Source organism: Myxine glutinosa, chromosome 3, assembly GCF_964187855.1.
Source record: "Myxine glutinosa chromosome 3, kmMyxGlut1.1, whole genome shotgun sequence".
Lineage (NCBI taxonomy): Eukaryota > Metazoa > Chordata > Myxini > Myxiniformes > Myxinidae > Myxine > Myxine glutinosa.
Genome location: NC_136263.1, coordinates 218,063,481 through 218,087,993, shown reverse-complemented (window position 1 = coordinate 218,087,993; position 24,513 = coordinate 218,063,481). Strand labels below are relative to the sequence as shown.

General features: G+C 47.8%; 1 protein-coding gene across 3 annotated transcripts in view; it reads left to right on the top strand.

The window, feature by feature from the left end:
- The window catches only part of LOC137422863 (uncharacterized), a 635,168-nt gene that overhangs the window by 492,235 nt on the left and 118,420 nt on the right, over nt 1–24,513 (top strand). For all 3 annotated transcript variants that reach the window (XM_078774996.1, XM_078774997.1, XM_078774998.1), the window contains exons 20-21: nt 932–1,051; nt 18,832–18,951. In XM_078774996.1, the coding sequence (XP_078631122.1) occupies nt 932–1,051; nt 18,832–18,951 (240 nt within the window). The remainder of the gene's footprint in view (nt 1–931; nt 1,052–18,831; nt 18,952–24,513) is intronic.

Here is a 24,513-nt window from a genome sequence, read left to right as displayed (position 1 = left end):
GTGTTCAAAAGTAAATGAGGTCCCGCCAAATAATATATCATTGCTGATGATTTTACAGATTGCTGTTCATTTTCACTAAACGTGACCGTTAGAATGGAGGAAGATGGAAACTGTAGTTTGGCTTCCATGTTTGATTCTTACATATGGTTGTCTTGCTGTTTTTTCTTCCACCGAGCCTCGTACTTCTCTTGTGGTGGTTACCTTAATTCAATGAGCCAAGCTGCCTCAGCATCACCTATGTCCACATCTACAGCTTCTTTCAAGCCTTTTTCCAATTACTCCATGAGAGGTACACATGCAGGCCATTCTGATGGGTACGCAGTTCGCATGGCTGGATCCACTTCACAATTTGGTACCACAAAGCTACCGGCTGCAACACCAGGCACATTCCTCAGCTCAAAACCGATTGCGTATGCTGCAACGAGTTACTTTACACCTTACGAGGCCCCTTTCATGCCAGCCACAACTGAAGAACTTCCGTCATTGGTGGCACCTGCAACATATGGTACCCAGTCCCAAGCCTACCAAGCAATTGGGAAAGCTGGAAATCGCACAGCATACGTTTCTCCCTCAGCCTACCAGCCCACACCACCTGCATCTTTCCAAACACACAGTGCTGCTTACCAGGCTCCAGCAGTGACGGCTGCCTACCAAGGTAAGTTTCTGTAAACTTTATCTTCCACCTCTATTTTTACCGAACAAGTCAAAATTTATTTCCTCCTTTCACATACAACAATAGCCACTCCTTCTCCTGCTTATGTGACACAGACTAGGCTGTTAATGTCCAGCCAGGTATGTCTCTGCAATAACCAGTGAAAATATGGTAATGGCAGAACCACACAGGCCATTGCCCTATCAATGACCAGTGTGGTTCTGCCACCACCCGGGTCAAAGCTGTTGCTGTTGGTTTCATCTTTCTCTGTTCCATCAGGTGTACCAACTCCCACTGGTATGGCAGTACCCAGCTCAACATCGACCTTCCCAACAGCCTACGCTTTCAGCCCAGCTTTTCCCAGTCAGCCGACTGCACCTGCGGCCATGCAATATGATGGTGAGGAACATTTGATAAGTGTAAATCGACATTGTTTTGTGGTTCCACAAGTAAAATAAACAGAGGCTCAAATAATTATGGTAAGGACTTGACAGAGTAAAATTTCTTGGCATCATGATGTAACAAGAATATTTTTAGTTTTTATGATTTACTCGGAGTGTACCCGTCACTGATGGGTTCATTTTGTTACGTGTGGGGGTAGGTAATGAAATACCTTAGTCAAGGTAGAATTGTATGGAGTAGCGTGCTCCGAATGTCGTGAAGAAGAAACCTTCATGTATCAAAGTTAGGGCCGGATGTCCGTGTAAGCGTATATGTCGCCATGCGAGGGGTGGAGCTATGCTAAACAGTTCGGGCATAAGGATAAATTCCCAGTGGCAGGATTCCCAGTGGCATGTTACTGCCTCTGTGATTTTTTCCCTTAGTTCTTGTAAAAAAAATTCCCTCTGCCAGCCAACCATTCGGCACATAATTATTACAACATAATCGCCGACGGTACCCACACACTACGACTTCGCCCAGCCGAACCTTCTTGATGGGCGTCAAGAATGGCCTTGAGGCCACGCCCCAAACTCGCCTGCTCGAAACTATACTCTCAGGTTTCTGGACTTCAGACCAGACTTTGGTGGGTTAAATCGGTTTTATGAGCACTCAACCATCCCTCTTCCCTCAGAGCATATTTCTGATGTGGGCAGTAATTCTATTTGTCTGAAGGCCTTTGAGCTTCTGCATATCCAGATGACATAGCTCGCTCTAAAGCCCGTTTTGGATGCAGTGTCCATAATAATCTTCCTCTTTCCTTTTGGGATGCCTAAAAAGATTAATATTACTCCTTTTATTCACAACATTAATATTACTCCTTTTATTTATGACATTAATATGACTCCTTTTATTTATAACATTGATAGTACTCCTTTTATTTATAACATTAACATTACTGCTTTTATTTACATCAATATTACTGTTTTTATATATAACATTAATGTTACTCCTTTTCTTTACAACATTAACATGACTTTTTATTTGTAACATTAATATTACTCCTTTTATTAGCGCTGAGGAAGCGCCTCTAGCGAATGACTTCCAGCCAGTGTAACGCGAATTCCTGTCACAGGAATTCTGAGATCATATAAGTGTGACGTGGCAGTTCCTGATTGGTTCGTGTTGGGGAACCCCTTCTCGCTGCCGACGTGACGTAAATTCGCGCACGCGCACTGGTGAAGCGCGAGATTCGGCCCAAGGTTCTTATTATTATTATTATTATTTTTGTATACAAGATCGAGGCTCGAACCACGATCGAGGCTCGAAATTCCATGCCCGAACCTCAGCGCAATCCAAGAGGATTCACTTGTTTATAACATTAATATTACTCCTTTTATTTACAACATCAATATTACTCCTTTTATTTCCAATATTAATATTACTCCTTTTATTTACAACATCGATATTACTCCTTTTATTCACAACATCAATATTACTCCTTTTATTTACAACATCAATATTACTCCTTTTATTCACAACATCAATATTACTCCTTTTATTTACAACATCAATATTACTCCTTTTATTCACAACATCAATATTACTCCTTTTATTTATAATACAAATATCACTCCTTTTATTCACAACATTAATATTACTCCTTTTATTTATAACATTAATATTACTCCTTTTATTTACAACATCAATATTACTCCTTTTATTTACAAGATTAATATTACTCCTTTTATTTCCAACATTAATATTACTCCTTTTATTTATAACATTAATATTACTCCTTTTATTTACAACATCAATATTACTCCTTTTATTTACAAGATTAATATTACTCCTTTTATTTACAAGATTAATATTACTCCTTTTATTTATAACATTAATATTACTCCTTTTATTTACAACATTAATATTACTCCTTTTATTTACAAGATGAATATTACTCCTTTTATTTATAACATTAATATTACTCCTTTTATTTATAACATTAATATTACTCCTTTTATTTACAACATTGATATTACTCCTTTTATTTACAAGATGAATATTACTCCTTTTATTTATAACATTAATATTACTCCTTTTATTTACAACATCAATATTACTCCTTTTATTTACAACATTAGTATTACTCCTTTTATTTATAACATTAATATTACTCCTTTTATTTACAACATCAATATTACTCCTTTTATTTCCAAGATTAATGTTACTCCTTTTATTTACAACATTAATATTACTCCTTTTATTTACAACATCAATATTACTCCTTTTATTTCCAAGATTAATGTTACTCCTTTTATTTACAACATTAATATTACTCCTTTTATTTACAACATCAATATTACTCCTTTTATTTCCAAGATTAATGTTACTCCTTTTATTTATAACATTAATATTACTCCTTTTATTTACAACATCAATATTACTCCTTTTATTTACAAGATTAATATTACTCCTTTTATTTACAACATTAATATTACTCCTTTTATTTATAACATTAATATTACTCCTTTTATTTACAACATCAATATTACTCCTTTTATTTACAAGATTAATATTACTCCTTTTATTTACAACATTAATATTACTCCTTTTATTCACAACATTAAATTACTCCTTTTATTTATAATACAAATATCACTCCTTTTATTCACAACATTAATATTACTCCTTTTATTGACAACATCAATATTGCTCCTTTTATTTACAATACAAATATCACTCCTTTTATTCACAACATTAATATTACTCCTTTTATTTATAATACAAATTTCACTCCTTTTATTCACAACATTAATATTACTCCTTTTATTGACAACATCAATATTACTCCTTTTATTTATAATACAAATATCACACCTTTTATTGACAACATCAATATTACTCCTTTTATTTATAACATCAATATTACTCCTTTTATTTACAACATCAATATTACTCCTTTTATTTACAAGATTCATATTACTCCTTTTATTTACAACATTAATATTACTCCTTTTATTTATAATACAAATATCACTCCTTTTATTCACAACATCAATATTACTCCTTTTATTTATAACATCAATATTACTCCTTTTATTTGGAACATCAATATTACTCCTTTTATTTACAAGATTAATATTACTTCTGTTATTTATAACATCAATATTACTCCTTTTATTTATAACATAATATTACTCCATTGATTTCCAACATTAAAATTCTTCCTTTTATTTATAATATTAATATTACTCCTTTTATGTATAATATTGTTGCGGATCTCGCTACGTCGGCTCTCCCCTTATCAAGAGGGAGTTAATCCCCTTGTCTTTGATCTGGCCGACGCGACCCTGGAAGTTATGACGTCACTTCCGGACGACGTTAACTAGGGTTGTAAGCCGTCTTCTTATTACCTTCTTATTACCCCGCCAAGTGCCGTTTCGGCGTCGCCACCATCGACCTCTTGGGGCACCGCATCACCAGGCACGGGGCCGTCCCTTTACCGGCCAAGGTGGAGGCGGTCAGGGATTTCCCGCGGCCCCGCACAATCAAGGGGCTCCTGGAGTTCCTGGGCATGGTAAATTTTTACCACCGCTTCGTGCCCCACGTCGCCCAGCTTCTCCGCCCCTTGCACGAGGCCCTCCGGGGCAAGCCGGGCAAAGGTGACATCGCCTGGTCGGCGCCGATGACCGCGGCATTTGCGGTGCAAAGCTGGCCCTGGCCGACGCCACCATGCTGGCGCACCCGGCGCCCGATGCACTGATCGCCCTCACCACCGACGTGTCGGACTACGCGGTGGGCGCGGTGCACGAGCAGTGGGTGCGTGGTGCTTGGCAACCACTGGCGTTTTTTAGCTGGCAGCTTCGCCCGCACGAACGCCGCTATTGCACCTTCGACCGCGAGCTGCTCGGGCTCCACCTGGCGGTCCGACACTTCCGCCATCTGCTGGAGGGCCGCCCGTTCACGGCATTCGTCGACCACAAGGCCTTTGTGTTCGCGATGGCCAAGGTCGCCGAGCCATGGTCGGCACGGCAGCAGCGTCACCTCTCTGCCGTGTCCGAGTACACGACAGACATCCGTCACGTGGCGGGTAAAGACAACCCGGTGGCGGATTGCCTTTCCCGGTCCGTCGTGCTCGCGGTCCACCTCGGGGTCGACTATGCCCGGATGGCGGAGGACCAGACCGCCGACCCCGGCGTCCAGGCCTTGCGGACCGCCGTCAAGGGCCTCCGCGTCACCGAGGTGCCGTTCGACGCCGCGGGCGCGGCCCTCCTATGCGACGTCTCCCTCGGCCGGCCTCGCCCCATCGTGCCCGCTGGCTGGCGGCGCCCAGTTTTCGACGCCATCCACGGCCTGTCCCACCCGGGCACGAAGGCATCCCAGAAGCTCGTCGCGGCGAAGTTCGTCTGGCACGGCCTCCGGAAGGACGTCCGCGACTGGGCCAGGACGTGCCTCGCGTGCCAGCGCGCAAAGGTCCACCGCCACACCCAGGCCCCGTTGGCCCCGTTTGCGGTGCCCGAGCGTCGGTTCGACCATGTGCACGTCGACTTGGTGGGACCTCTGCCCCCCTTGCGGGGGTTCACCCACCTCCTCACCATGGTGGACCGCACCACACGGTGGCCGGAGGCCGTCCCATTGGCGGCGACGTCTGCAGCTGATGTGGCGCAGGCCTTCATCGCCAATTGGGTTGCCCGGTTCGGTGCCCCCTCGGATATCTCGTCCAACCGCGGCCCACAGTTCACCTCGGAGCTCTGGGCCGCGGTGGCGCAAGGGCTCGGGGTGACACTACACCGCACCACGGCCTACCACCCCCAGGCCAATGGCCTGTGTGAGCGCTTTCATCGCTCAATGAAGGCCGTGCTCCGGGCCAGCCTCCGCGACGGCAGCTGGGTCGACAGACTCCCCTGGGTTCTGCTGCGCCTGAGGACGGCGCCCAAGGACGATCTGCGCGCGTCCTCGGCGGAGCTGGTCTTCGGGCAACCACTGCGGGTACCGGGTGAATTTATCCCCGACTCCACGGCTCCTTGGTCCGCGGCGCAACAGCGCTCCGCCCTTCAGGAGACCGCCCGGAGGTTCGCCCCGGTGCCGACGGCACACCACGGTTGCCCAGCTTCCCACGTCGCCCCGGAGCTTCGCATGGCGAAGTACGTCTTCGTCCGGCACGACGCCCACCGGGCACCGCTACGGCCCCCGTACGACGGGCCCTTCCGCGTGCTGGAGACCGGGGACAAATTTTTCACCATCGACATCGGCGGTGCCCCGGATCGCATCTCCGTGGACCGCCTCAAGCCGGCCCACCTCGATCCGGACCACCCCCCCGCAAGCAGCTCTGCCTCCGCGTCGAGGCCGCCCCCCGGCGGTCGGACCCCCGGCACCCCCCAGCCCCGCCGTCCCGCCACCCCCCAGACCGGCATCCATCGCCAGGGGGCGTTTCGGCCGGGTCATCCGGCTTCCCCGCAAACTCACCCTTCAGGTGCGCGGGAATTCTGGGGGGGCGCGTGTGGCAGACACAAGGGACACTAATTCAGCGCACCAGCAGGTGGCGCGAACGTCCAGGTGGGGAACTGGAATGCATGCCCCGCCTATCGACCGATCGGCCACGCCCGGGGACTAGGCGTGGCCTCGGGATATATATGCAGGCTCTAAGCTCGAACCCGCTCAGTGCTGAAGTGCGAGCTTTCGAATAAAGACTTTGTTATACCAACGCGTTGTGGCCTACCTCTCTGGCAATCGAGTCGTGTGTGCGCAGCACCACAACGTGTTCATTTTATTATTAAGGAGTGTGAACTGTGACAAAATGTAATGTGCGATGAGCCAGTGCCGACAATGATTCTGTAGCTTGTTTGAAACACTGTGTCACGCAATATGATAACAACCATGTTGAAAAACTGCATACTGTAGATTCAGAATTTATCTGATAGGTTATCCGACAAAGTAGTTCAAATAACATGCAAAATTCAGCTCATTAATATTCATGACCCTGGAAGTTGTGAGTGTCAGGGAGGAATGAACACCTTTAATGTACTGAATGCCGTGTCTGCTACGGCTCATTTGCACGTGCAGGTAGCAGCACTCAAGTCAATTGGGGAAATTGCTTCCTGGATTTTGGTGTGCTGCGCGATTTGGTCGTGCTGGGGAGCGAGCAGTGTACCGGTGACTGTTATTGGCCCCACGACGACTCCGCCTGTGATGTGAAAGCCAGCACTTTCACTGCCAGTCCCCAGCCCGGATTAAAGGAGGAGAGCTAGCATCAGGAAAGTCATCCGGCTGTAAAACCTATTTGCTGAAACATATGGAATGCGGATCCTGAGGAATGTGGAGCATGGTTGGACGTCGCATATACACGACGAGCAGAAATATCACGTGTTTCTGTGAGAAACTGGCAAGGGTTACCGTATCAAGAGTGTATGTGGTTGAAGAAGCAAGTACGAGAGAGGAGGAAAAGAGAAGAAGGTGTGGCTGGCCACATTGAATGTGGGAAGTATGACTGGGAGAGGCAGACAGATTGCTGATGTGATGGAAAGGAAGACGGCACAGATTCTGTGTGTGCAGGAAACAAGGAAAAGGTCATTGGGGGGCAGTTTCAAACCTTTCTACAGTGGTGGAGATGGAATGAGAAACGGGAAAAGGTGTTGGTATCATACGTATTTGATGAGGACGTCAAGAAAAAAGCAGTGGAGGTGGACGGAGTAAGCGACAGAGTTATGAGCATGAGGTGAGATGTTGTTGAACAAGTGAACAATGTGGTCAGTGCTTATACCCCTCGGGTTGGATTCCAAAGTCATGAGAACTGATAAGGATGTATTTTTGGAAGAGATGCATAGAGTGATGGCAAAGGTAACTGGGGCAGAAAAAAATCGTGGTCAGTGGTGACTTCAATGGGCATGCTGGTGAGGCAAATGGAGGTGTGGATGGAGTACAAGGCTGTTTGAGAATGAGAAAGAGAAACAAAGAAGAAGAGCAGATTATTGAATTTGTGGTTACATATGATATGGCAACAGCAAATACATTTTTCCCGACAAGACTAAAACATCACATCACATAAAAGAGCGGAGGTAATGTTTCACAGATAGCTATTTTGTGCAGAAGGAGGAAATGGAAGGCGGTCAAAGATGAAGGTCATACCTGGTGATGCAGCAACACCCCAGCATAGAATGTTGGCCTTAGGTATGGTTATCAAAGGAGTGAAACTATGTAAACAACAATGAGCATCAAAGGTGAGGTGGTGGGAACTGGGAGACAAGGAGAAAAGGGAAGTGGTTGCTGAACGGGTCTTGAGAGAGATGAGAGCAGAGGAAGTTTGAAAAGGGAGTTCTGGATTTGAGAATATTTCAAATGAGATCAAGTAGGCTGGAAAATCGATTTTGGGTATGAATACAGGTAAGCAAAGAGGTGATAATGAGACCTCGTGGTGGATAGGGAAGTACAGGAGGCGATTCAGGAGAAAAAAAACCACCGTTTAGAGGCCATTTTTCCCCGCAAAGCGGGGGTTGGCCTTTTCGGGGACCGTGGTAGTTGTTGTTTTTTTTGGTCCCCTTTTTGAAGCAATGTTTTACGGCCGGATGCCCTTCCTGACGCCAACCCTTTTTGCCGCCTTTAACGACAAACAGGGAATTACCAGTGAACTGGTACTCAATTAGCCGACCTCGGAAGGATGACAGGCTGAGTCAACCCCCCTGGCATTAATTCGGCGATCGACCGAGATTCGAACCCAGGATCCTAGGATCCTAAGCCGGCACCCTAGCCGCTAGCCCAACACCAGGATTCAGGAGATTCAGGAGAAAATGGAAGCAAAAAAGAAGAGGGATGAGATCAATGATCAACAGAGTGCAGATGAGTTTAGGATAACAAATAAGGAAGTAAAGAAAGTGGTGACAAAGGCAAAGGCACAAGCTTGTAGAAGGATGTATGATGATTTGGATACAGAGGAGGGACAGAGGAATATCTTCCATCATTAAATGGCTTCCGCTTCTGATATTAAATCCTTCCTCTTCTCCAATGGTTTGAGCTCAGATCGTCAATTTGGATTCAGACCAGGCCACTCTAATCTGGAAATGCTGCTTCTGCTTTTTCAACAATGGATGGAGGCCCTCAACGCGAAACAGGACTTCCTCTCCTGTCATAGTCATCGTGTGGCCCTGAATGGAATTCTCTCATCTCTTCCTGTCCAGGTTGGAGTTCCTCAAGGCAGTGTTCCTGGCCCTATGCTTTTTCTGGTCTTCATTAATAATCTCTCCAACTGTCTGGAAAATCCTCTTCATCTTTTTGCCGACGGCTCCACCCTCTGCCGCTCCATATATCAACCCTCCGATCGGCAGGCTGCAGTCTCTTCACTCTGCAGACCTGGACAAAATAATAAACTGGTCAAAGAAGTGGAATGAACATGTCTTTCAATCCTGACAAATCTAACACTCTCACTTTGCCTCTCTGTAAAGACCGACTGCAAAACCTTCCCATTTACTTTCTCAACAATCCTCTCGAAGAAGTTCTGTCACTCAAGCTTTTGGGTCTCACTATCTGCCATGATCTTTCCTGGGAAAAACACATTTCCAAGCTGGCCTCCAAAGCCAGTCGCCGACTGGGCATCCTACATCGTGCGAAGTCCTTCCTTGGCACTTCTGAGCTTCTCACTGTGATGAAATCGTCATATGCAATCGTCATCCAAGTTACGACACGGATGTTGTTCGCCTCATGGCCGCTACGCGACCCTTTCGCGGTTCCTATATATATCAGCGCGGACAGGAGATGTACATCCATAATCGAAATGTAACTCTCTCTCGCTACTCTGGGCTTCCCTAGAAAGGTAACGACTCTGCTATAAATATCACAAGCTCGCTTATAGTTATACTACCTGTACGCACCTGTATGCAACCGTTGCTACTCATGTGATGCTGATTTAATGCCTGTTGCTTGAATGTATTCTTTTAGGAATGCCTTTGGATCTAAATGATATTAAAGCCTACCTAGAGGTCCAGTCGTGTCAGAGTTCGATTTTCACGACATTTAATATCATTTAGATCTTTGAGATCGCCGGATGATGATCGTGGTACCGCCTCGCGGAGCCGACCCTCAAGCGGAGGGATCTGCGTCGGAGTTGCTCCTTGGCTCAACGCGCGGCAGAATAACTTTGCGGCTCACGAGACCGAGCCCACCGCTCCGTGTTACAGACCAACTTTCTCCTGACATCGCTCGGAATCAACCCACGCTCCCGCACTGCTCGCTGCGGCGCTACGGAGAAGAACGCCCGGCGGAGGACCCGTCGAGCTAGCTCCAGCGACGGAGCTCTGACTCCTCTCGCCACCGGTCTGCCTCACGAGGGCCGGATACGATGGGGACCTCGCAAGCCTTCTGCGGGACCGCGTCGTCAAAACGCAGGCTGCTCTCCTGTAGCGTAGGCCCGAAAGCCGGAGTAGGCATGACTCCGGCACAGCACCTGCTGAAGGAGGCCACTGGGAAATGACCTGGGCCGCAACCCCCTGTCGGAACAACGGACCCGCTTGGAGCCGAAGGTATGAACCTCGCCTCGGTTACTCGAATCGCTAACGGCTCCGTCCGAGAGAACCATCCCGCTTCCGGAGCTCCCCCGCAGCCGCCGCTGCCCGGCCTACCCGGTATGCAAAACGTTACTCGTGTGGACATCGGCCGCATCCTCGCTCCGAATGCCGGCCCGACAGGCGACGTGTCACCTGTGCTCCACTAAGGCCCTTTTGCGAAAGGTCTGCAGAAAGGCCGCTCGGGGCCCGCATTCCGCTGATCGTGATTCCGTGACGAGCGGAGATCAGCGGAACATAGAGCTCACGACCGGCTCCACTCCGACAACTCGCGACTCTGTGGCCCCTCTCCTCCGCGTGAATCACGCACTGCTCGTCGGAATCACGCCGCGTCTCTCTCACGACCGGCTCCACTCCGACCACTCGCTACTCTGTGGCCCATCTCCGCCGTGCGGATCGCGCACTACTCGTCGGACTCACGCCGGCACGACCGGCTCACTCCGACCACTCGTTACTCGGTGGAACCACCACCTCCTCCACGCGAATCGGGGCCTCCATTCTGATTCTGAGCACCTCCTCGCCGCACGTTGCTCCCGCACTCGGCGTGGCCCACGACGATCGGCGTGGCCCTCGATTCCGTTCGTTGCTCGGAATCACCTCCTACTCGCCACACGTGGCACCCATCGCGGCCCTCTCTGCGTTGCCGGCGATTCCTCGCTGCTCGTCGGATCCCCTCTTACACGCGAATCACGCGCCGCACCGTCGCTGGATGGAATCCCTACTATGCACGACGCGCCCGTTGCGCGCGCCGCATCTTCGCTGGATTCCTCTCGCCGGCCCCACTGAGTAGGGGATCGCCCGGAAACGCCTCAATGGAGGCTCGCTTGGGCCCTGGCGAGGACTCGTCGCAGCACGGACGAGTTTCTATGGACGTCGAGCGGGACCTTCATAGCCTTTCACGACACACGGGCATATGCTTCTAATGGTTGATCGTATACCTGGCTACCATGTGTATTCTATAAGTGATCGTCCTTTGTTTTCCTTGATTTGGTGTTCCCGATCTTCAAACGGCGTATTCGTTAACCACCTGCGACCATTGTAAAATTGCTGTGCATGGAATGTATGTGGACCGTATGCTTTCATTCTTCTTTTTCACACCCCGCGTTTCACCCAATTAATTTAATTTGATAAGCTGTTGGATTGCGTTTATGTGGTGTAGAGCAGGCCTGACGGACCGAAAGGCCCCTCTTCATCCTTCATGCTCAATGCACCTCCAAATGAGATGCTACGTCAGGGCGTTGTATGTGTTCGCTCCTTAGACCCGACAGCCAGGCAGGCGGGGCGCTGCTTCGGGTCGTGCGGTCTGTCGCTGCCGGGCGTGCTCGCCAACTCGACTCGGCCTGCTCGCCCCTCGGCTCGGCGGGCTCGCCCGCTCTGGATCAACGGGCCGAGACGCGGCTTTCGGTTTCCCTCGTACGCGGTGCGCCCTAGATGTTGCTTTCGCCGTCGGCCGGGTTCGTGTGCCGTGTGCCGATCTCGGGCTCGCTCGGGTGTTGCTGCGCCCTAGATGTTGCTTTCGCCGTCGGCCGGGTTCGTGTGCCGTGTGCCGATCTCGGGCTCGCTCGGGTGTTGCTGCGCGCGACTCCGTCTGGGGAGGCCGCTCGGCTGGAGCTCGCCAACCCGCCCGACCTACTTGTTGACGTCATCGACTGTATCACGCGTTCGCTTTACAGCATCTTTGACGCGTTCGCTTCGCGGCGTCATTAGCGTGACGTCATCGACTGTATCACGCGTTCGCTTTACAGCATCTTTGACGCGTTCGCTTCGCGGCGTCATTAGCGTAATGGCGTGCTTCCCGTGATCTCATCGGGGGTTCGTTTGCCTTACCGTGTACCTTGGTGACTGCGTACCCATTGTCCTTTACGTAACGACGTGAACAACGTAACGCGGCGCTCCCTCAGGGTCGCGCGCCAGCACCATTTAGGGTGTACACGGTGACCTCGTGACATTGAGCGTCGCGCCCGACTCCCTTGACCGCATGCTCGTCCTTGACTCTGGGCTCGTTGTTATCGAACAGAGCTCTTGCCTCGTACATTTCGAGACTGCGAGACGCCTCGTCTGATTCCAATCTCCCCTCTGCCCCAGTCTGACTGTGACTCATCCTGACCCAGACTGTGAAGGCCGTCTGTCTTCGGTATGCAGCGCGCTGCAGCCACCTCCTTAACAGTTGTTTTGTCTCGTGTTTTGTCTACCTCGATGTTCTTGCGGTTTGTGGATAGTATGTCCAAGGGATATGACCATGTTGCTAATCTGCCGCGCTTCCTTGAGGTCGCGCTGGTGGATAGTCTTCTGGGTACACCGTGACCCATGGCCCCTGCGACCCTTCCTCGACATGACCCCCCCCCCTGAGATCGGGCCACCTCGGGAAGTTCTTGTTGCTCGCTCCGGGAGCCGTCCGGTATTCTTGTTGACTTCGGTATGTTGACCATAGATGGTCGATCCGAGCCATTCCATGTGTTACCATGGATGCCTTTGTGTCTTTGAGCGTGACTTTGAGTCCATGGATGGTCGATCCGAGCCATTCCATGTGATGAACGGATGGACGATCCGAGCCATTCCATGTGTTGAATGGATGGATTGGTCGGACATCCGTGGATGGACAGCCCATCCGGGGAGACCTTGCGTCCGTGGATGGTCGATCCGAGCCATTCCGCGGTCCGGCTGGATCCGTGCCATGCAACGATGGCGTTAACTGGATGGATCCGGGATGGCCAATCCATCCGGGACATCTAGCATGACAATCATGACAATCATGACAATCAATCTTAACGATCCGGGACGACGCTGGGACAAATATGGTTTGTCCAGCCGGGGCTCTCTCGGTCTGCCGATCTTCTCCGATCCTCCGCGCGCTGTGCTGCTGGACAAGCTTGCCATATGCATCCCGGAGGACCTGCGCGTTTCGCTGGAGAGGCGCGTCGTAAATGCCGGTCGTCCAGGCAGCCTTCAGAGGCCGCTCGTGTCTCGTGCGATCGCTGCCAACGGTAGATTCGCGTGCCGCTACATGAGCTTGTACAGCGTATGTACCCTTGGGAGCCAAGGCAGGTACAGACCTACTATAATGGTCTTCCTGTAGTGGCCTCCTGTTATGTAATCTTACTTACTGTTGAGGTTTACTGATTTACTGTTGAGGTTTACTGATTTACACATCTTCCGCTTCGACACCTCTTCCTGAAATGTGTTGCCCTGCGACGAATAGACATGACTTACTGAATTACACATCTTCCACACCGACACATCAGCCTGAAATGCGTTGCTTTGCGTCGTATGGACAGCCGCTCTTCGTCATGGCACACCTTATGAGCTGTGAATCGCAAAGGGTACACTTATCTACTCAGACTACCCCACTGGAAGACTACTGCTACCCACGGGCTCAACGTCTTCTCCCTGGGATGACCACTGCTTGCTCGGTCCGATATCTTCTTGACTGGGACTTCCTCCTCGACACATCTATAGCTGGGGATTGATTGCTAACCAGGCTAACAGGCTGAAACGCAGTAGCCCTGCCATCGGGATTGATGGCCCCTTGGACGTCCGACCGGCCGTGACATCTTTCAAATGTATTTCGTTCTTTGCATTCCTACGTGTTCCTCTGTATGAGTCTGCTGTTCTTCACCGCCGAGTTAAGATCTAAGCGCGGGGAGAATGTGATGAAATCGTCATATGCAATCGTCATCCAAGTTACGACACGGATGTTGTTCGCCTCATGGCCGCTACGCGACCCTTTCGCGGTTCCTATATATATCAGCGCGGACAGGAGATGTACATCCATAATCGAAATGTAACTCTCTCTCGCTACTCTGGGCTTCCCTAGAAAGGTAACGACTCTGCTATAAATATCACAAGCTCGCTTATAGTTATACTACCTGTACGCACCTGTATGCAACCGTTGCTACTCATGTGATGCTGATTTAATGCCTGTTGCTTGAATGTATTCTTTTAGGAATGCCTTTGGATCTAAATGATATTAAAGCCTACCTAGAGGTCCAGTCGTGTCAGAGTTCGATTTTCACGACACTCACCACATACAAGGCTTTCACTCCCTCACTCTCTTCAATCCCACTCCTCTCTCCAGGTCTTTAAAACAGCTGTTCACCACCATCTCTTATCTTCCCCCATCCAAAACCTTGATCTTATCTACCCCTGTTAATCCACCCCAAATCAACCTCCTTCAAATTCCTTGTTTTTCTTCATGAAATCCACTGTCGTGTCCATCTGTTTATTCCGTGTACCCTCCCCAGCCCTCTCCCTTCCACAGATCTCCCGATGTCCCTGTACCCCACTGTTGTTGTGCTTCCCTCTCCCCCCCCCCCCCCCCCCCCCCGCCTCTTCTCTCCCGCTCTCATTGTCGTATGCTCTATGTGTTAGCTCTTACATGAGTCTGGACTTAGTACACAAAAAAAAAAATCTTTGGAGTTGTGAAAGCCAAAGACAGTGCGGATCCAAATATATCTTCCAGATAACACTGATCAAAAATGAGGACAACACAATGCTGAGAGATGTGGAGATAAAGAAGTGATGGAAAATATACTTTGAGAAACTGATAAATGAGGAGAACCCAATAATTCAGAGTAGAACCTGCTGGAAACGAAGGGACAAGAAGAACCATCCAGAAGGAGAAGGAAGGGAGAACATTGGTGAGAATGAAGAATGGTGGTACGGCAGTTGGGCCAGATGGGATACCTGTTGAAGTGTGGAAGGTGTTGGGTGAAGAGGGTGTTGACTTCTTGCTACAGCTATTCAGAAACTTTTTTTTTTTGTATACAAGATCAAGGCTCGTGTAAGAGCTAACATTAATCACAAAAAAAAAAAACGGACACACAAAACATACAATCAAGGGAACGGGAGACAAGATGGGGAGAGAGAGAGAGGGATGCACACAAGTACAACAGCAGAGAACAGGGACAACGGGAGATCTGTGGGAGGGAGAGGGCTTGGGGGAGGAGGCATGGGAAGGCTGGGGGCGAGGGGGATTATTTATAAAAAAGAAGAAATGCTGAACGAGTGGAGAGAAAGTACATTGGTCCCGACTTACAAGCAAAAAGGAGATGTGCCGCGTGCAACAACTACAGAGGCACCAAATTGATGTCGCACACTATGAATGTCCGGGAAATAATTATTTGGAAAATGTTGAGGGAGGAAGTGATGGTCAGAGAAGAGTAATTTGGATTTATTTATTTTTGCATTAATTTTTGATTTGTTGATTTTTACCTTCAGACAGATGGTTGAAAACTGTAGAGGATCTACATTTGGTGTTTATTAATCTGGAAAAGGCCTCTGAAAGAGTGCTGTGACAAGAGTTGTGATTAAAAGGTGCACAAAAAGGTGCAAAAACAGATCCTAGCAACTACAGACCAATCAGCCTTCTCCCAATTATCAGCAAAGTCATGGAATCCATCATTCCTTCAGATATGAAATCTTTCCTCTTCTCCAATGGCTTGATCTCTGATCATCAATTTGGTTTCAGACCTGGTCACTCTACTCTGGACATGCTGCTTCTGCTTTCTCAAAAATGGATGGAGTTCCTCAATGCCAAACAGGAAATTAGAGCTGTCTCCCTTGACATATCACGTGCCTTCGATATGGTCTGGCACCCCGCTCTGCTCACCAAACTCTCCTCCTATGGTATCCATGGAAATCTCCACGCTTGGCTGGCGGACTTCCTCTCTAGTCGTAGTCAACGTGTGGCCCTGAATGGGTTTCTCTCATCTCCTCTTCCTGTTCAGGCTGGAGTTCCCCAAGGCAGTGTTCTGGGCCCTGTGCTTTTTCTGGTCTTCATCAATGATCTCTCTGACTCTCTTGAAAATCCTTTCTATCTCTTTGCTGATGACTCTACTCTCTGTCGCTCCATTCCTCATCCCTCAGATCGGCAGTCTGCAGGCTCCTCACTCTCTGCAGACCTGGACAAAATCACAGACTGGTCAAACAAGTGGAACATGTCTTTCAATCCTGACAAATTTCACACTCTTACGATGTCTCTCCGAAAAGACCGACTGGACAACCCTCCCATCCACTTTCTGAATAATCCTCTCCAAGAAGTTCTGTCACTCAAGCTTTTGGGTCTCACTATCTGCCATGATCTTTCCTGGGAAAACCACATTTCAAATCTGGCCTCCATAGCCAGTCGCCGACTGGGCATCCTCCGTCGTGCGAAGTCCTTCCTCGGCACACCTGAGCTCCTCACCACATACAAGGCTTTCATCCGCAGCTCAATGGAAAACTGCTCTCCCCTCTGGGCTGGTGCTCCTGCCTCACACCTGGCTGTCTTCACGCTGTTGAAACCAAAGCATTCAGAATCATTGGAATCTCCCGCGATGAAGCTAACTCCATGGGCCTTTCACTCACTCAATGCAGGCAGGTTGGTGGTCTTTCCGTCTTCTACCGACTCCTCTCTGGCCTTGCCCCCCCAGCTCTCTCTGGGCTCTGTCCCCCAAATATTCCAACAGGTCACACAAGATCTGCCTGCAACCCTCTTATGGTTAAACTGCCAAAATCAAGACTCTCTGCTCACCTTCACTCCTTCATTCCTCTTTTCTCCCGCCTCTGGAACAAACTCCCTCACTCTCTTCAATCCCACTCCACCCTCCAGGTCTTTAAAACAGCCGTTTACCACCATCTCTTATCTTCCCCCATCCAAAACCTTGATCTTTTCTACCCCTGCTAATTTCACCCCAAATCCACTTTTTTGAAATACCAACTTCTGTCCTGGAAGTCCTTGGTGTCCTTGTGTTTTATACTTCTCCCACCCCCCCACCCCCCCCTTCCCAAGCCCTCTCCCTCCCACACATCTCCCTGCTGTCAAATGTTGTGTTTGTGTGCTTCCCCTTCTCTCCCCATCTTGTCTTCCGCTCCCTCTTTTTATATATTTTGTTTGTCTGGTTGATTTGTTTGTGAAATAAATGTTCGCTCTTTCACGAGCCTCGATTCAGTATACAAAAAAATATAAAATAATGATCATGTCATCTGTGCCTCCATTATGACGTCATAATTCGACAATTAAAAAACTTCTTCCGATCAAGATGAAATTTCTCATTTGTCGGAGAAAAAAATTAATGATGGCGTCATCGCTCACGTGGTTTGGCCGCCATATTTATTTTTCCACAAAAGCCTTAAAAACCACTGAAGCGTGTCCTGGCGATGGTCTGCAATCTCTGATTGCTCTTTCTTCATTTTTGTGACGCACACCATGGGATCTTTGACGTCAACCAACTAATGCTGGCAGACAGGACGCCCAGTTTAACGTACATCCGAGAATCCGGCACACACATTGAATCACCCTGCTTCCGAAACGCCGGAATGACTGTTTATAGCTGGTGTACGTGTTCAAAAGTAAATGAGGTCCCGCCAAATAATATATCATTGCTGATGATTTTACAGATTGCTGTTCATTTTCACTAAACGTGACCGTTAGAATGGAGGAAGATGGAAACTGTAGTTTGGCTTCCATGTTTGATTCTTACATATGGTTGTCTTGCTGTTTTTTCTTCCACCGAGCCTCGTACTTCTCTTGTGGTGGTTACCTTAATTCAATGAGCCAAGCTGCCTCAGCATCACCTATGTCCACATCTACAGCTTCTTTCAAGCCTTTTTCCAATTACTCCATGAGAGGTACACATGCAGGCCATTCTGATGGGTACGCAGTTCGCATGGCTGGATCCACTTCACAATTTGGTACCACAAAGCTACCGGCTGCAACACCAGGCACATTCCTCAGCTCAAAACCGATTGCGTATGCTGCAACGAGTTACTTTACACCTTACGAGGCCCCTTTCATGCCAGCCACAACTGAAGAACTTCCGTCATTGGTGGCACCTGCAACATATGGTACCCAGTCCCAAGCCTACCAAGCAATTGGGAAAGCTGGAAATCGCACAGCATACGTTTCTCCCTCAGCCTACCAGCCCACACCACCTGCATCTTTCCAAACACACAGTGCTGCTTACCAGGCTCCAGCAGTGACGGCTGCCTACCAAGGTAAGTTTCTGTAAACTTTATCTTCCACCTCTATTTTTACCGAACAAGTCAAAATTTATTTCCTCCTTTCACATACAACAATAGCCACTCCTACTCCTGCTTATGTGACACAGACTAGGCTGTTAATGTCCAGCCAGGTATGTCTCTGCAATAACCAGTGAAAATATGGTAATGGCAGAACCACACAGGTCATTGCCCTATCAATGACCAGTGTGGTTCTGCCACCACCCGGGTCAAAGCTGTTGCTGTTGGTTTCATCTTTCTCTGTTCCATCAGGTGTACCAACTCCCACTGGTATGGCAGTACCCAGCTCAACATCGACCTTCCCAACAGCCTACGCTTTCAGCCCAGCTTTTCCCAGTCAGCCGACTGCACCTGCGGCCATGCAATATGATGGTGAGGAACATTTGATAAGTGTAAATCGACATTGTTTTGTGGTTCCACAAGTAAAATAAACAGAGGCTCAAATAATTATGGTAAGGACTTGACAGAGTAAAATTTCTTGGCATCATGATGTAACAAGAATATTTTTAGTTTTTATGATTTACTCGGAGTGTACCCGTCACTGATGGGTTCATTTTGTTACGTGTGGGGGTAGGTAATGAAATACCTTAGTCAAGGTAGAATTGTATGGAGTAGCGTGCTCCGAATGTCGTGAAGAAGAAACCTTCATGTATCAAAGTTAGGGCCGGATGTCCGTGTAAGCGTATATGTCGCCATGCGAGGGGTGGAGCTATGCTAAACAGTTCGGGCATAAGGATAAATTCCCAGTGGCAGGATTCCCAGTGGCATGTTACTGCCTCTGTGATTTTTTCCCTTAGTTCTTGTAAAAAAAATTCCCTCTGCCAGCCAACCATTCGGCACATAATTATTACAACATAATCGCCGACGGTACCCACACACTACGACTTCGCCCAGCCGAACCTTCTTGATGGGCGTCAAGAATGGCCTTGAGGCCACGCCCCAAACTCGCCTGCTCGAAACTATACTCTCAGGTTTCTGGACTTCAGACCAGACTTTGGTGGGTTAAATCGGTTTTATGAGCACTCAACCATCCCTCTTCCCTCAGAGCATATTTCTGATGTGGGCAGTAATTCTATTTGTCTGAAGGCCTTTGAGCTTCTGCATATCCAGATGACATAGCTCGCTCTAAAGCCCGTTTTGAATGCAGTGTCCATAATAATCTTCCTCTTTCCTTTTGGGATGCCTAAAAAGATTAATATTACTCCTTTTATTCACAACATTAATATTACTCCTTTTATTTATGACATTAATATGACTCCTTTTATTTATAACATTGATAGTACTCCTTTTATTTATAACATTAACATTACTGCTTTTATTTACATCAATATTACTGTTTTTATATATAACATTAATGTTACTCCTTTTCTTTACAACATTAACATGACTTTTTATTTGTAACATTAATATTACTCCTTTTATTAGCGCTGAGGAAGCGCCTCTAGCGAATGACTTCCAGCCAGTGTAACGCGAATTCCTGTCACAGGAATTCTGAGATCATATAAGTGTGACGTGGCAGTTCCTGATTGGTTCGTGTTGGGGAACCCCTTCTCGCTGCCGACGTGACGTAAATTCGCGCACGCGCACTGATGAAGCGCGAGATTCGGCCCAAGGTTCTTATTATTATTATTATTATTTTTGTATACAAGATCGAGGCTCGAACCATGATCGAGGCTCGAAATTCCATGCCCGAACCTCAGCGCAATCCAAGAGGATTCACTTGTTTATAACATTAATATTACTCCTTTTATTTACAACATCAATATTACTCCTTTTATTTCCAATATTAATATTACTCCTTTTATTTACAACATCGATATTACTCCTTTTATTCACAACATCAATATTACTCCTTTTATTTACAACATCAATATTACTCCTTTTATTCACAACATCAATATTACTCCTTTTATTTACAACATCAATATTACTCCTTTTATTCACAACATCAATATTACTCCTTTTATTTATAATACAAATATCACTCCTTTTATTCACAACATTAATATTACTCCTTTTATTTGTAACATTAATATTACTCCTTTTATTTACAACATCAATATTACTCCTTTTATTTACAAGATTAATATTACTCCTTTTATTTCCAACATTAATATTACTCCTTTTATTTATAACATTAATATTACTCCTTTTATTTACAACATCAATATTACTCCTTTTATTTACAAGATTAATATTACTCCTTTTATTTACAAGATTAATATTACTCCTTTTATTTATAACATTAATATTACTCCTTTTATTTACAACATTAATATTACTCCTTTTATTTACAAGATGAATATTACTCCTTTTATTTATAACATTAATATTACTCCTTTTATTTATAACATTAATATTACTCCTTTTATTTACAACATTGATATTACTCCTTTTATTTACAAGATGAATATTACTCCTTTTATTTATAACATTAATATTACTCCTTTTATTTACAACATCAATATTACTCCTTTTATTTACAACATTAGTATTACTCCTTTTATTTATAACATTAATATTACTCCTTTTATTTACAACATCAATATTACTCCTTTTATTTCCAAGATTAATGTTACTCCTTTTATTTACAACATTAATATTACTCCTTTTATTTACAACATCAATATTACTCCTTTTATTTCCAAGATTAATGTTACTCCTTTTATTTACAACATTAATATTACTCCTTTTATTTACAACATCAATATTACTCCTTTTATTTCCAAGATTAATGTTACTCCTTTTATTTATAACATTAATATTACTCCTTTTATTTACAACATCAATATTACTCCTTTTATTTACAAGATTAATATTACTCCTTTTATTTACAACATTAATATTACTCCTTTTATTTATAACATTAATATTACTCCTTTTATTTACAACATCAATATTACTCCTTTTATTTACAAGATTAATATTACTCCTTTTATTTACAACATTAATATTACTCCTTTTATTCACAACATTAAATTACTCCTTTTATTTATAATACAAATATCACTCCTTTTATTCACAACATTAATATTACTCCTTTTATTGACAACATCAATATTGCTCCTTTTATTTACAATACAAATATCACTCCTTTTATTCACAACATTAATATTACTCCTTTTATTTATAATACAAATTTCACTCCTTTTATTCACAACATTAATATTACTCCTTTTATTGACAACATCAATATTACTCCTTTTATTTATAATACAAATATCACACCTTTTATTCACAACATCAATATTACTCCTTTTATTTATAACATCAATATTACTCCTTTTATTTACAACATCAATATTACTCCTTTTATTTACAAGATTAATATTACTCCTTTTATTTACAACATTAATATTACTCCTTTTATTTATAATACAAATATCACTCCTTTTATTCACAACATCAATATTACTCCTTTTATTTATAACATCAATATTACTCCTTTTATTTGGAACATCAATATTACTCCTTTTATTTACAAGATTAATATTACTTCTGTTATTTATAACATCAATATTACTCCTTTTATTTATAACATAATATTACTCCATTGATTTCCAACATTAAAATTCTTCCTTTTATTTATAATATTAATATTACTCCTTTTATGTATAATATTGTTGCGGATCTCGCTACGTCGGCTCTCCCCTTATCAAGAGGGAGTTAATCCCCTTGTCTTTGATCTGGCCGACGCGACCCTGGAAGTTATGACGTCACTTCCGGACGACGTTAACTAGGGTTGTAAGCCGTCTTCTTATTACCTTCTTATTACCCCGCCAAGTGCCGTTTCGGCGTCGCCACCATCGACTTCTTGGGGCACCGCATCACCAGGCACTGGGCCGTCCCTTTACCGGCCAAGGTGGAGGCGGTCAGGGATTTCCCGCGGCCCCGCACAATCAAGGGGCTCCTGGAGTTCCTGGGCATGGTAAATTTTTACCACCGCTTCGTGCCCCACGTCGCCCAGCTTCTCCGCCCCTTGCACGAGGCCCTCCGGGGCAAGCCGGGCAAAGGTGACATCGCCTGGTCGGCGCCGATGACCGCGGCATTTGCGGTGCAAAGCTGGCCCTGGCCGACGCCACCATGCTGGCGCACCCGGCGCCCGATGCACTGATCGCCCTCACCACCGACGTGTCGGACTACGCGGTGGGCGCGGTGCACGAGCAGTGGATGCGTGGTGCTTGGCAACCACTGGCGTTTTTTAGCTGGCAGCTTCGCCCGCACGAACGCCGCTATTGCACCTTCGACCGCGAGCTGCTCGGGCTCCACCTGGCGGTCCGACACTTCCGCCATCTGCTGGAGGGCCGCCCGTTCACGGCATTCGTCGACCACAAGCCCTTTGTGTTCGCGATGGCCAAGGTCGCCGAGCCATGGTCGGCACGGCAGCAGCGTCACCTCTCTGCCGTGTCCGAGTACACGACAGACATCCGTCACGTGGCGGGTAAAGACAACCCGGTGGCGGATTGCCTTTCCCGGTCCGTCGTGCTCGCGGTCCACCTCGGGGTCGACTATGCCCGGATGGCGGAGGACCAGACCGCCGACCCCGGCGTCCAGGCCTTGCGGACCGCCGTCAAGGGCCTCCGCGTCACCGAGGTGCCGTTCGACGCCGCGGGCGCGGCCCTCCTATGCGACGTCTCCCTCGGCCGGCCTCGCCCCATCGTGCCCGCTGGCTGGCGGCGCCCAGTTTTGGACGCCATCCATGGCCTGTCCCACCCGGGCACGAAGGCATCCCAGAAGCTCGTCGCGGCGAAGTTCGTCTGGCACGGCCTCCGGAAGGACTTCCGCGACTGGGCCAGGACGTGCCTCGCGTGCCAGCGCGCAAAGGTCCACCGCCACACCCAGGCCCCGTTGGCCCCGTTTGCGGTGCCCGAGCGTCGGTTCGACCATGTGCACGTCGACTTGGTGGGACCTCTGCCCCCCTCGCGGGGGTTCACCCACCTCCTCACCATGGTGGACCGCACCACACGGTGGCCGGAGGCCGTCCCATTGGCGGCGACGTCTGCAGCTGATGTGGCGCAGGCCTTCATCGCCAATTGAGTTGCCCGGTTCGGTGCCCCCTCGGATATCTCGTCCAACCGCGGCCCACAGTTCACCTCGGAGCTCTGGGCCGCGGTGGTGCAAGGGCTCGGGGTGACACTACACCGCACCACGGCCTACCACCCCCAGGCCAATGGCCTGTGTGAGCGCTTTCATCGCTCAATGAAGGCCGTGCTCCGGGCCAGCCTCCGCGACGGCAGCTGGGTCGACAGACTCCCCTGGGTCCTGCTGCGCCTGAGGACGGCGCCCAAGGACGATCTGCGCGCGTCCTCGGCGGAGCTGGTCTTCGGGCAACCACTGCGGGTACCGGGTGAATTTATCCCCGACTCCACGGCTCCTTGGTCCGCGGCGCAACAGCGCTCCGCCCTTCAGGAGACCGCCCGGAGGTTCGCCCCGGTGCCGACGGCACACCACGGTTGCCCAGCTTCCCACGTCGCCCCGGAGCTTCGCATGGCGAAGTACGTCTTCGTCCGGCACGACGCCCACCGGGCACCGCTACGGCCCCCGTACGACGGGCCCTTCCGCGTGCTGGAGACCGGGGACAAATTTTTCACCATCGACATCGGCGGTGCCCCGGATCGCATCTCCGTGGACCGCCTCAAGCCGGCCCACCTCGATCCGGACCACCCCCCCGCAAGCAGCTCTGCCTCCGCGTCGAGGCCGCCCCCCGGCGGTCGGACCCCCGGCACCCCCCAGCCCCGCCGTCCCGCCACCGCCCAGACCGGCATCCATCGCCAGGGGGCGTTTCGGCCGGGTCATCCGGCTTCCCCGCAAACTCACCCTTCAGGTGCGCGGGAATTCTGGGGGGGCGCGTGTGGCAGACACAAGGGACACTAATTCAGCGCACCAGCAGGTGGCGCGAACGTCCAGGTGGGGAACTGGAATGCATGCCCCGCC